The 14,423-nt window shown below is 42.1% G+C and overlaps 2 protein-coding genes across 2 annotated transcripts; one reads left to right on the top strand and one right to left on the bottom strand.

Moving 5' to 3' along the window:
- Positions 1-5,872: 5,872 nt before the first annotated feature.
- On the bottom strand, positions 5,873-7,185 carry LOC143480270 (uncharacterized). Its single transcript, XM_076977859.1, has 5 exons — positions 7,023-7,185; positions 6,771-6,832; positions 6,404-6,568; positions 6,166-6,323; positions 5,873-6,022 (listed from the first exon to the last, which is right to left on the bottom strand). The coding sequence occupies exons 1-5, from the start codon at positions 7,117-7,119 to the stop codon at positions 5,971-5,973; spliced, it is 534 nt and encodes a 177-aa protein (XP_076833974.1). The 5' UTR covers positions 7,120-7,185; the 3' UTR covers positions 5,873-5,970.
- Positions 7,186-9,169: 1,984 nt separating this feature from the next.
- Positions 9,170-14,286, top strand: psmc1a (proteasome 26S subunit, ATPase 1a). The gene is made up of 11 exons (XM_076977858.1): positions 9,170-9,255; positions 9,749-9,802; positions 9,902-9,998; positions 10,342-10,466; positions 10,606-10,791; positions 10,926-11,054; positions 11,205-11,301; positions 11,386-11,575; positions 12,965-13,116; positions 13,299-13,453; positions 14,029-14,286. Exons 1-11 carry the CDS (start codon positions 9,253-9,255, stop codon positions 14,161-14,163), a joined length of 1,323 nt encoding a protein of 440 aa, XP_076833973.1. The 5' UTR covers positions 9,170-9,252; the 3' UTR covers positions 14,164-14,286.
- Positions 14,287-14,423: the final 137 nt, after the last annotated feature.

The raw sequence follows: 14,423 nt of genomic DNA, 5'->3' as shown, positions 1-14,423 counted from the left end.
TGTGTGTGTGTGTGTGTGTGTGTGTGTGTGTGTATGCGTGCGTGTATGCGTACATGCGTGTGTGTGTGTGCGTGTGCATGTAAGTGATTATAAGAGTGAAAAAAAGTGTGAATGACTGAGAGCTATGCAAGTCACACTTCAGCTCCTGCACAATATTGTGTCAAAATGCTTAAATGTTTAAGAAAGCTTTTAGATTCAGTTTTAGATTCAGTTTCTAAATTATTCTCCAGAGTGTTTAGATCTGTGTGTTCATGGTTTCAGTTCAGCTCTTCTCAGTCCAAGGTTCAGAGAATAAGCAGAGTGGCTTTAGCAGGTTGAAGACAGAGCGCTGGGACAGACAGGCCTGCACTACCATTGGGAGACCTGATGTCTGTGGACTGGAGGGTCAGAACCGGATGCTGTAGGCACTAGGTGGACCACTGGAAGATCAGCTCACTAACACAGAAAATGAGGTTACTATCTGTGTGAGAAACAGTGTGTGGAGGCATCTAGAATATAAATGGAGAGCTGTTGATGGTGAGTGGTGCTGACCCGTAAGTCCAGAATGGGCCCCACAAGGCCTCCCTCTGACAGCCAGACGGGATGGAAGCACCTCCATCTCCATCTCCTCGGCTAGGCTGATCCGTTATGTTCCCCACCACTCCCACATCGGCCCTTGTGCGTGACCCAGAATGACAACGGGAACAAAATGGAGGTGGGAGAACTGACCATCCATCCAACTGGGCCTGGTTCTCCAGAGAGAGAGCAGCTAGGCAGAGATGGTGGTCTGCTTCTCCGCAGTAGGGGCTGAGATACAATCTGATCTGGGGTCCGGCTCCCCCAGCTGCATGGGCTCAGCCTGGAGTGGCCTGTCCTGCACAGGTGATGTGTGCTGCTGAGGAGGGGCACGGCGCCCACAGGAGAGGCCTTCGTCTTGCAGGAGTCCGTCCAGGGAGATACAGTGAAGCAGTGAGATGTAACAGAACAGTCCTTAATGAAGAAAGTAACGAGTAAACAGAGGAGTGGACCGAGGGCAAGATGAAACAGATAGAAAACAACGAAAGACAACATCCCCACAGTATCGTACAGTTCTCCAGAGTATTGCATAGTTCTCCAGGCTTGATTTAAAATGTATTAAAATATATTAACTGACACTGACACAAATGAGTGTTTGAATTGGTTTAATCCTTAGCATAATATACCTTCAGCCAACGGGTGAAAGCTGATTTAACATTTAGGATTTTATTTACAGTGTGAACGCCGGGACCCCTTCCACTCACGCTGCAGATAAGCAGAGTTGCTATGGCGTTCAGCATACTGGTGACTCAGAGAAGGGGAGAAATATTTACAGAAGGAATGTGAGAGATACAGGAAGGACTTTAGAGTCAGGCAGGAAGAAAATGATTACTGACCTCAGAGAGGAAATCGCAGACATTGCAGATGACAGGAGACCAGTTCTAACCTCATCACCACACTCAGCCCTCAGCTATGACCAACACATGGTGTCAAGGCCTCTAGGCACTTCAGGGCTAATTCTACTTTATGAAATATGCAAGGCAGGCACATATGTGTATTGGTTATTATATAATCACTAAGGGTTGCATAATAGCCAAATGTTATTGTGTATTCACAATGTAGCTAATGAAAACAAACACGACTACAGTATGAAATGAACCAAATTGTCCTTTTTACGTTGTGGACATTAATGGAACAAAGAACATTGAAGAATAACTTTTGCAATGCTGAATATACTGTGATACACAATAATCGTGTGTTTTAAACAATGTAATAAAAAATAATTCAACAGACAGGTACATCAGTGGCATGTGCACAACGACACAGAATCTGAACTGAGTGCTTTAATGAAATCGTCATATCATATTCAGTCAACAGACAGAGTTCACAATTCTCACAGTCACAGAAGCTCAGCGGCGAATGATGGTGTGTTGCGATTGAAGTACGACGATTGAGGTTTGTATGCAGAAGACTGGGGTCAGCAGTTTTTTTCCTGACCAGCCTGTAAGGCGCCCCCTGGCGATGACTTTGCAACATCACACCTTTGAAGGCAGTCATAGGACGGCACATGGAGATCGAGAAAAACATCTTGGGCAAACTAGAGTAGGCGTCTTAGAAAAGGGCAGACATGATTGTTTCATGAATTCAATACAGTTCTAGCTAAAACTCTATTGTATTTTTTTTCAACAGAACCATTTAATGTAGATTATTCTCATTGTCACTTATATTCATTGGCTTTAGGTACTGGGAGTCCATGCAAAGATGTGAAGACTTGCGGTCTTCAGCTTTTTGCCTTTGTTGTCTTTCGTACCTTTTGGAGAAGACGAAGGAGAGAACCCATACTGTAAGGGGCCAGCACCCCCACCCATGTCATGCTGCAGGCAAGAAAGAGTCAACCTCTCTATCGCCCCCCTTTCTGTCTCTCTCTCTTTCTCTTTTTCTCTCTCCCTCCTCCTCTCTCTCCCTCCACCTCCACCTCCTTTGCGGTGAAGTACAGTCACCTAGCTCATCCTCTCAACACAAATCTCACATGCAACATGCATATAGTCAGGCAGTCTGACTGAAGCACACACAAATACACACAAAACACAATATTGTTCAGTTCATGATTTATGCCACTTTTAAAATAAATTACATCATAAAAATGTATAAATTATTGTTTTTAAAAGATAAAATGTCCCACCTGACTCCGCCCCCCCCCCCCCCCCCGTCAGTCTTGTTGTAGTGTTCTGTTTAGCCCCTCCTCTGTTACTTGTCATCTCCTTGTTTTGCTTTCCTGTGTGTTCTCCTGCCACACCCATGTCATTTGTAACCCCGCCCCCTGATTATCATTCCCACCTGTGTCTTGTTTGTGCATCATTTAGTCTTGTATTTAGACCCTGTATTTTGGCTTCTGTTTTGTTGGTCATTGTAAGTCACATTGGTGTCTCTGTTGGGTCTTGTACTTCCCTAGCTACCCTTTCTATGTTGTTGAGTTGTTTGGTGTTTGCTTTACTTTTTTTCCCTGGTTTTGTCTCTGATTCCATTATTTTACTATTATTATTCTTCATGTCTCTCTCATGTCTGTGTTGGTTTTTGCTCCATGTCCGATTGCCTACCTGCTATGAACCCAGACTGTTTAAATGACCCTGATTTTGGATTTGTATTTAATCATTTATATTTAATCTCGTTCCTCTCAACACTGCCTCCTCATCACCCAACACCCTGGGCGTTTCTGTTGGTGTTGATGATTATGGCTTACAGCCAATGAAAACCCATTTTTATATAATATTATATAAGACCAACTGAAAAAATGATTTTTAATTCAGAAATGTTGACCTACTGAAATAAACACTTGAAATAGATCACTCTGTTTGTCAAGAATCTATATAATGTGTTTAACTTTTTGTATCATTACTGAAATAAATAAACATTCTGATATTCTAATTTATTGGGATACACCTGTATATATAATTTTTTAGTGACAAATGTCAATTATTTGAACATATAAATAACTATTTGTTATTTAAGTTCTTTCTTGATGGTAAGACAAAGGAATGAGTTGTTTTTCATCAAGGTCTGTGCGCAGGGTGAAGTGCAGGGTGCTAACCACAGAGACGTTGAATGATAGATACGTGTAATTAATGGTGTAAATGCAGAACAGCAAGCATGAACCAGCACATGTGCAGATAAACAGATATGATCAGCCACACTACGTGAACGGCGTAAGGGTGGAGGCCTTCAGAAAGACTTTACTGAGGACAGGCTCAACGGACAACAAACCTTTATCATCTGTTGTCTGGACATTTACTCTGGATGAAATCTTGTCTTTTAACAATGTTTCTCGCCCCACCATTTTAACAAGCCAGATGTTTGCTGGTAGAAATTTGCAGTCAGGCCGGTTGGTAGTGAATAAACGTAGATGATGAGTTCAGTTGTTTGAGTGGAAAGGACTTGAGGTGAAGTGTGAAACTTTTTACACTTGCTCGTTTTACCAGTGCCTTTGTGTGGTTATGGAGTGTTAGCTCTGCATATTTCACATGCTATCTGACCACGATGTTTTCTCTGTTCAGACAAGTGAAGATTGTTGTGTGTGTAATTGTTGCAGTCATTGTGACATGGAATATGTAAGAGAACACAGAGTGAGGACATTACAGAGTGCAGGATCCTGAAGACTCACACACACCTGGGAGATGCCAGCTGAAAGGATACGTGCCGGACTGTTACAACACGAGGTGTCGTGCAGATATAAACCTTGTATCCTCATCTCTGGTCATCTCTGTTTCACAAAGTATCTTGGCATTAGTATTAGTAGCGTTAGTATTTTTAGCATTTGCTACTTTTACAGAAGCAGCTCAGTGGTCCACAGTTCTTACCACCACACATCACTTTCTCTAGCACCTCTGATGTGGCCCGAAAAATATACCTATAAGCAGTTGGTACTTTCTATATAATATCTCTGTTAAACTTCTATCTATCTATCTATCTATCTATCTATCTATCTATCTATCTATCTATCTATCTATCTATCTATCTATCTATCTATCTATCTATCTATCTATCTATCTATCTATCTATCTATCTATCTATCTATCTATCTATCTATCTATCTATCTATCTATCTATCTATAGATCATCCATTTGAAAGTGTACTGTACACCAGGTTTTTGGTGTGTGGGTATATGGGTGACCTGGTTCACTCAACATTTTTTTCAGTGGTAACTGACTGCGGTTTAATTAGGTGTCTGCAGATGTACTCATGAAACATGCAACAGGCGTCTTCCTCTACAGTAGTTTTACAGTAGTTTAGTAGTCTACAGTAGTAGACTCTTTTCTATTTGATACTTTTTTTTCCCTTCTGGCTTTCATGAGAGGCGGTCGCACTATATCTCTGCTCCTGCACTCCCTCTGTTTCAGCTTCTTTGTCTCGTCTTAGTTTCCTGACGTTGTTCTTCAGAGGTAATAATAATATGTTTATTTTATATAGCGCCTTTCTCAAACCCAAGGTCGCTGAGAGGTGTCAATTCCAGGTTCAGAAAGTAAAAGTCCTCACCAAGATTTTGCTCAAGCTTGCTAGATTTTCTAATTAGTGCAATCCAGGTAAAATTAGTCGAATCAACACAATCCAGAAAGCCTGAGCAAAGTCCTGGTGAGGACTTTTACTTTCTGAACCTGGAATTGACACCTCTGTTGTTCTTCGAACTTTAGCAAAGAAAATTGATTTGATCAGGTGGTCTCTCAACGCAATTGGCATTATTTTTTCCACGTGGAGTCATGGTGTGGGAGTACCCACATGTCTGGACGGACCGTCCTCATCTGGATATGTGTTTGGCTCAGGGGGGGCGTGGCGTAGTTTGTGTCTTGTCATTCATGATTATCTGTATTGGCACCCAAACAAATTTCTCCCAGAAGGTCATCGTCTTGGTTACCTGCTCCTACCCCCACACGGAGACTGTCAGAGATGGCTCTCGCCTTCCACCGCGAACTTTGACACAAAAACTGTGTGCCAGGCCTCTGGCTCCCCCCCTCCCTCTCTGAATGAATCACGCCTCTCACTGCTTACTGTCTGTGTTATCAATGCTGTATGTGCTATGGGGATTTTTTTGCATGCACACAGACTGTTGTCCTGTTCACAAGAAAAATCTCTGGTCATATTTTTTTTGTCTCCTCCTAATGTTTATCTCTCTATGTTTCTCCCTAATCTGTACGGCGGCACCCTGAAGTGTGGCCACTCCAGGTTCTCGGTGCTTTACACCGGGGTCCTAGGGAAACTGAATTTCCCATTCGTGGGATCAATAAAGGTTTATCTTATCTTATCTTATCTTACTTTCTGTGTGTAACAATAATGAGGAAAAACAATATATTTTATCCAAAATATGTTTATTAGAGCAACACTGCTGGCTTCATTATTACGTAATGCCCACACATGTTGCATTCAAAACATTTATAATTTTTTTTTATTATCAAGTGCAGTTTGCAGTGCAGCTGTCATCTCTTTCAGAGCTTCTGGTGAGTCTTGAGTATCTTGGATTTCCACATGAGGCTTGACCTGTAAAATTTGAATAAAACATCAACAAAGTGATTTATGGATACTTAGAATTAAATCTCTATTACTTCTTTCAAATAGTGAATAACTGGAAGAATATTTGTAGTCAATCTTGAGCATTTCAGTCAGAAGTTTTTTTAACTCACTTGCAAATTCCAATATTAATACAGACAGTTCTGGGATCATCATTGGTGGAGAGCTCATCAGTCAAAAGTTCCATATATTTGGTAACCATCTTCTTACATTTCGACTTCATCAGACCAATCTTGTCACATACATGTTGCAGCTTATTTTTGATCACTTCCTGTGGATAAGGTTAAACAGTGTGAGTTTTTTTTCATGATATAGGTACTTGTGAGTGTGCATAATGTGATTGACACTCACCGCCTTTGTATTGGTGACAAGGTGCTTTTTCACCTTCTTCACAACCCACTCGCATGCCCAGCAGTAGGGATTAGGCATCCCCACCAGGCCCACCAAGACCTCCATGCCCTCCAGGCCCTCCAGGCCCTCCATCAGATCCTCCGCTCCGTCATACCCCTCCAAAACCTGGTGAACAGGAAGAGCACAAGTAAAGCTGCTTTTTTGCATTCAGGGGAAAAAACAAACAAAACCAACAAACTGGTATATGAAGTCAGTATTGAGACACCTATAGCTTATGAAGTCCACTCATTTCATGAGAGTTAGTAAACACAGACAGTCCATCTGTTTATTTAACAATCTATCTATCTAACAGACAGACCGGCCGTACCGAGCTGGGAAGGTCGTCTTCAGCAGACTGTACTTTAAGATATTCCAGACGCATGGTGCATGCTGTGGAAAGAGTGACATGCTACTGAGGGTCTTCCACAGACACTATGCATAGACTGGATGGGATGTTGGAGCTCTATATTTTTTGCAATGGATATAATCACTTATATCTTAAATCTGTCTCTTATTTTGTCTAGTAAATAAAAGTTCCAATGATAACAATTGAAAGTGGTGTGATGATTGTAGGTCTTACCTGAGCATGCGAATAAAACAGCAATCAGGATGCTTTGGAGCATAGTGGACAGAACACATGGGGAAGAGTTCTGAGAGGTGAATGACTTCAGTGTCATCGGGGAGTCTTATATACCTCAGACTTTCCTCTCTGTCACCACAACCCACAGGTGGTGAGCTGTGTTCTTGTTAAAGACACACACACATGATCATGCTGAATGATGTCAGGACAGCAAGACATGACAGAAAAAAAAGATTGCATACAATTGCAATGTTACAGCAACAAAAGGGATAGTGAAATAGTTTCAGAGACATCAAATATACACAAAAATTTGAATATAAGAATGTAATGTGGGTGATGAGCCCAGGAATCTCAGAATGTTGAACATGTTCTCAACCCAGACCGGTTAAATGACCCTGATTTTGGATTTGTATTTAATAATTTATATTTAAATTATGCATCTCAATAAATTAGAATATCATCAAAAAGTTAATTATTTCAGTAATTCAATACAAAAATTGAAATAATTTATAGATTCATGACAGGGATTTATTTCAAGTGTTTCTTATGATTATGGCTTACAGCCAATGAAAACCCAAAATCATTATCTCAAAAAATTAGAATATTATATAAGACCAACTGAAAAAAACAATTTTTAATTCAGAAATGCTGACCTACTGAAAAGTATGCTAACAGAAATAAACACTTGAAATAGATCACTCTGTTTGTCATGAATCTATATAATATATGCGTTTAATTTTTTTTACTGAAATAAATGATAAAATAAATTATAAATAAATAAATGTTCTGATGAAATTGTAATTTATTGAGATGCACCTGTCTGTAGTTTTTTTGTGAAAAATGTCAATTATTTGAACATATAAATAACTATTTGTTATTTAAGTTCTTTCTTGATGGTAAAACAAAGGAATGAGTTGTTTTTCATCAAGGTCTGTGCGCAGGGTGAAGTGCAGGGTGCTAACCACAGAGACGTTGAATGATAGATACGTGTAATTAATGGTGTAAATGCAGAACAGCAAGCATGAACCAGCACATGTGCAGATAAACAGATATGATCAGCCACACTACGTGAACGGCGTAAGGGTGGAGGCCTTCAGAAAGACTTTACTGAGGACAGGCTCAACGGACAACAAACCTTTATCATCTGTTGTCTGGACATTTACTCTGGATGAAATCTTGTCTTTTAACAATGTTTCTCGCCCCACCATTTTAATAAGCCAGATGTTTGCTGGTAGAAAATTGCAGCACATGATCATGCTGAATGATGTCAGAACAGCAAGACATGACAAAAAAAATATTGCATACATTTGTAATGTTATAGCAACAAAGGGGACATCAAATATATACAAAAAATTGTGCATATAAGAATGTAATGTGGGTGATGTCCTGCCTTAAAGGAGCTGCCCAGGAATCTCAGAATGTTGAATATGCTCTCTCTTATGTAATCTCTCATAGATGATAGCTTAGCCATCATTCTCCTATCTTGCACCACCTCCATTGGATTGAGGTGGTATTCCCGGACAGAGCTGGCCTTTTCAGCACCAGGAGATCACACCTTTCTTGTAGAGTGCAGTATTATCTGTCCAGTCTAGTTTATTGTTCTGAAGAACACAGAGGTACTTGTAGGGTTTCACTACATCAGTGTTCCTATTAAGGACTTGTGTGAAGGGACTTTATTTAGACCTCCAAAGGCACCAGACAAGAATTTTCTGTACTTCCTGTCACTTCCCTCTGAGTCTGATTAAGACAGCTAGCTGATAATTTTTTTTTCTCACAATGTTATTTTGATTTTTCTGAGACAAATGTAAATGGTATAGGCCTTTTGGGGTTGTTTTACTAAAACAAACACGTTTTCTTTAGTAAATGTTAAGATTCTTATATTCAATATCAAATATTAAAATTCTTTCAAAATACTCTTCCCCAGAGAGAGCGAGATTGTAGCAAAATACACAAGGTTTCCAGAGAAAGAGGACGTTCGTTCGTCAGCTGTGCTTCTGAATTTGTAGGAGGAACCAGTTTATATTTGACATTTTAAAACCAGTAGGCCTATACAACATTTCATCGCTGTGTCACATTACAGCGCCTATTTAGTAGTCCCACTCCTGGCCGATAGGGGGCGCACTTGAGCACAGCGCCTCTTATTTAGTAGTCCCACTCCTGGCCGATAGGGGGCGCGCTTGAGCTCGCCACTCAGCATCTGCGGCGCAGAAGCAATAGCAAACAAGCGACAATGGTGAGCAAGCAGATTTATCGCCTCAGAAGTTAAACATTGCAGCCGTAATGAACGAAATGACTGGAACAAATTATTTGTGTGATACTGAATTCGACTTCGATAGCATTCTTTTTTAAAATTGTGAAATGCCGTTTAAATATTTCCCGTGCTCCTGACATTAGACATAACGACATGGCTAAGTAGCTAGTTTAGCTAGCGTGCTAGTTAGCTGCACAGCAGCTAAACGGTTCAGTGATAATAAACAGAAGCAGCGAGCTGCGCTACTGTACGTTAGTGACTGTACCTGCCCGCTGGGTAGTCCGCTAATAAATGTGCACATTTGGTCAAATTAGCCAGGCTAAGATGTTAAATTTGCTTTGTAATGCTGCTGTATGTAACATCGCTCCCACGTCTGTATGGTCATGACTGTGATGCTCTCACTGTTATTGTGACTATCTGGCTGTAACTACATGTGTTGGGTTGTCCTGTTTAACCCCACCCTGGTGTTGAATAGGGTCAGAACCAGAGCGGAGGACACGGCCACGGAGGGGGCAAGAAGGACGATAAAGTAAGTAGTTGTATCTCACGGAGGTTTAATTCATAGTTTGGCATATTTTTTTTAACCTGGTGTAAACAAAATCAACAAATAACTGCCTTTTGTTGTCAGGATAAGAAAAAGAAGTATGAGCCTCCGATACCCACGAGAGTTGGAAAGAAAAAGAGGAAAACAAAAGGCCCAGATGCTGCTAGCAAACTACCCCTGGGTATAATGAACTCTGCCTAATTCTGCCTTTGGGTTGTATGGACCTGAACTGACCTCTGCAAGCTACCACAGGACACAATAAAGCTCTATTGATTTACAGCAAGCTGTTGCTGCACAGAATAAACCTGTATTATCACCAGCAAGTCATCAGAGAGTAGAGTAACCCTGCACTAACCCAAACATCCTGCATGGTGATTTGTGGTTCGCACATTGGCACTGCTAACTGAATAAATGCCAGCAAGCTGTCTGGGTGCAGAATGAATAGGATTGAACCCCAGAAACTGTGTCTGATGCATATCCCTTTGAGTAACACCCCTGATGTGAGTTGCTCTTCCTGTTTATAGTAACGCCCCATACGCAGTGCAGACTGAAGCTGTTGAAACAGGAGCGCATTAAGGACTACCTGCTGATGGAGGAGGAGTTTATCAGGAACCAGGAGCAGATGAAGCCACTGGAGGAGAAACAGGAGGTAATGTAGTTCACTGCTCTATGGCCAGTGGGAGTCGGAGCACACGCTTAGTTTGTCTTCCATATGGATGGTTTTTTCAAAGCTGTGTTAGGTGCTCACACACAATGTCCTCTCGGCATGTTTCTGTTGCTCCCTACAGGAAGAGAGGTCCAAGGTTGATGATCTGAGAGGGACACCCATGTCAGTTGGGACTCTTGAAGAGATCATCGATGACAACCATGCCATCGTGTCCACGTCCGTTGGCTCGGAGCACTACGTCAGCATTCTTTCCTTTGTGGATAAAGATCTCCTTGAACCAGGCTGTTCTGTTTTGCTAAACCACAAGGTATCAGCATCCGCCTTGGAACAAGGTTGCTGCTTAGGCTTTCAAATAGGGAATTCACTTAATACAGACTAAAAGTGGTATTTTTTTGTCTGGTGGGGTATAATTGTGGGGTCTGTGCACTGGCTCTGTTTCAGGTGCATGCAGTAATTGGTGTGCTGATGGATGACACCGATCCTCTAGTGACCGTAATGAAGGTGGAAAAAGCACCTCAGGAGACCTATGCTGACATTGGAGGCCTGGACAGCCAGATACAGGAGATAAAGGTGCTCGACCCGAAGTGGGTGGGACAGTTGTTGCCATGTTGTGGGAACCTGTGCAAGCTTTTAATGCTGAAATATTGTTTATTTTTGCACGTTTGCTCTTTCACACTTTGAGGTTGTAATAGTGCATTTTTGTTGTGCATCTTTGTACAGGAGTCTGTGGAGCTGCCCCTCACACACCCAGAGTATTATGAAGAGATGGGGATCAAGCCTCCCAAGGGGGTGATTCTGTATGGCCCACCAGGGACAGGTCAGCCAAAAGCCAAACACTCTTTGAAGGCCTGTGGGGGTATCAGGGCAGTGCTGTACTGATGCGGTGTGCTCTGGCCTTTAGGGAAGACCCTGCTGGCTAAGGCTGTGGCCAATCAGACATCTGCCACTTTCTTGAGAGTGGTGGGCTCGGAGCTGATTCAGAAGTATCTGGGTGATGGACCCAAGCTGGTCCGAGAGCTCTTCAGAGTAGCAGAGGACCACGCTCCCTCCATAGTCTTCATAGATGAGATCGATGCCATAGGAACAAAGAGGTAAGGCGTGTGTGTGCTTCTCTTGCCTCAGCGAGCAGGTGCTTCACACTGGTAATTAGTGCACTCGGTGTGTGTGGTGTGTGTGAGGCTGGGGGCAGTTTTGCCCCAGATGCCCCAGAACTTCACCTCATTCAGTACGTCAGCAGCTTCCATCTTCAGGTTTTTTTTTTTTCTTCTTAGTATTAATAAAATAATATTAATAATAATTTTTTCTCAATTTATTTTATAAATCAAATTGTTGACACATGTTTTTCCTTCCCTAACATTTTTTTTTCTTTTTATGTGATTTCTTTCCTGATCTTTGACTTGTCTGTTAATGTAGTGGCACAAAGGGTGCTCTATAATCAGGGAGGTATTCTGTGTAGACGTGGGTTCCTGCTCACCACCGCCTTCACATTGTTCTCAAGAAACAGAATGAACCGAGACACCCACACTAAGGAACTCGCACCAGTTATAGATGCGGTGGACTTCATACAACTGGGTGGAAGTCGCGTCAGAAATGGGCCAAAGTGGAAACTCATGTGGTTACTACCTGCTCATAGCTTTTTTTTCTCTCCTTAAAACCTACACTCACTGGCCACTTTATTAGGTACATCTTGCTAGTACCGGGTTGGACCCTCTTTTGCCTTCATAACTGCCTTAATCCTTCGTGGCATAGATTCAACAAGGTACTAGAAACATTCCTCAGAGAGTCTGGTCCATATTGACATGACAGCATCACACAGTTGCTGCAGATTTGTCGGCTGCACATCCATGATGTGAATCTCTCGTTCCACCACATCCCAAAGGTGCTCTATTGGGTTGAGATCTGGTGACTGTGTAGGCCATTCGAGTACAGTGAACTCATTGTCGTGTTCAAGAAACCAGTTTGAGATTATTCACACTTTACGATATGGCGTGTTATTCTGCTGGAAGATGGGTACACTGTGGTCATAAAGGGATGGACATGGTCAGCAACAATCCTCAGGTAGGCTGTGGTGTTGACACAATGTTCAGTTGGTACTAATGGGCCCAAAGTGTGCCAGGAAAATATTCCCCACCATTGCACCACCACCACCAGCCTGAACCGTTGATACAAGGCAGGATGGATCCTTGCTTTCATGTTGTTGATGCCAAATTCTGACCCTACCATCTGAATGTTGCAGCAGAAATCAAGACTCATCAGACCAGGCAACGTTTTTCCAATCTTCTATTGTCCAATTTTGGTGAGCCTGTGTGAATTGTAGCCTCAGTTTCTTGTTCTTAGCTGACAGGAGTGGCACCCGGTGTGGTCTTCTGCTGCTGTAGCCCATCCGCCTCAAGGTTATTTTAAAGTTGAGATGATGTTGGTGGGTTTTGTCCATGCCATTCTGCCATTGAGTGCCTGGTTGGTTGGGTGGTTGTGTGCAGATATGATTCAAACTCGGGCGGAGAGAGAGAGATCCAGAGGACCATGCTAGAGCTCCTCAACCAGCTGGATGGATTTGACTCGCGTGGTGATGTGAAAGTCATCATGGCCACCAACCGGATAGAGACCCTTGACCCCGCCCTCATTCGCCCAGGTATACCAGGGGTTCAACACTGCAGCTTCCTGCTCTACACAAACAGCTGGAGATACGCAGATCTATTTTTGTTCTCTAATCACATTTGCTGTGTTGACTTCATTCTATAAAGCATTCACAAACAATATACATTAATGGCATGCATAATGCATGCTGAGATTGAGTTGTTTTTGATTTTGCAGGAAGAATTGATCGAAAGATCGAGTTCCCGCTGCCTGATGAGAAGACCAAGCGCAGAATATTCCAGATCCACACAAGCAGGATGACTCTGGCAGATGATGTGACCTTGGACGACCTTATCCTGGCTAAAGATGACCTTTCAGGCGCTGATATAAAGGTGATATCCTGATATTATGAACACTGAAATGAAACCACAAGACCTAAAGAGACACACGTGTGAATTCAGGTACCAGCCAACATACAGATGCACAGTTGTGTTGGCTGGATCAAGCCAACTCTTAGTTCTTTCTTTTCGTTTTAATGGATTTCAGACTGCTTTGTCAAGCCAAAATAAAGCACAACTTTCAATTTTAAGTTTAATCTGTAAGCTGGCATTTAAACATGAAACTTCTTGTGTTCCACCTAAACATGGGGCTGATAGTCTTTAAATGGAACCACACTTGCATGTCTGAGCTGTAAGTGCACCACTGAGTTATTATCAGAAAGTCAGGTGGCCAGTGCCAAGGCTGCAGCTAATTCTAGGTGTGGCCTTTGAGTCCCGGTGCTGTTCCTCTCAGGTGTTTATAATGTGTCCCTGTGCTGTTCCTCTCGGGTGTTTATAATGTGTCCCTGTGCTGTTCCTCTCGGGTGTTTATAATGTGTCCCTGTGCTGTTCCTCTCGGGTGTTTATAATGTGTCCCTGTGCTGTTCCTCTCGGGTGTTTATAATGTGTCCCTGTGCTGTTTCTTTCAGGCCATTTGCACAGAGGCAGGACTTATGGCTCTTAGAGAGAGGAGGATGAAGGTTACGAATGAAGACTTCAAGAAGTCTAAAGAGAATGTCCTCTACAAGAAACAGGAAGGAACCCCGGAGGGCCTCTATCTCTAACCCATGAATGCCATACTGAAAACTCCCTCTTTTTACATTACACTTGGTCCTGCTTCAACTACCTGTTGTTTATTTCATTGTCATGGAAATAAAAGAATCACATTTTTAGGCCAATAATTTTGAGTCATGCTAAAAAGACCTTCAGTTTGGGATACATTTAATCTGTAAATAAATAGTTTCATGTTCTTGACCACTATACAAGAAAAGAAGGAAAACTAAACACGTGTGTGTGTGTAATGGCCAAAGCTGCCTATACTCTA

The sequence above is a fragment of the Brachyhypopomus gauderio genome, chromosome 17 (assembly GCF_052324685.1).
Source record: "Brachyhypopomus gauderio isolate BG-103 chromosome 17, BGAUD_0.2, whole genome shotgun sequence".
Lineage (NCBI taxonomy): Eukaryota > Metazoa > Chordata > Actinopteri > Gymnotiformes > Hypopomidae > Brachyhypopomus > Brachyhypopomus gauderio.
The sequence above is the reverse complement of the archived record's forward strand: the minus strand, read 5'-3'. Positions and strand labels throughout refer to the sequence as shown.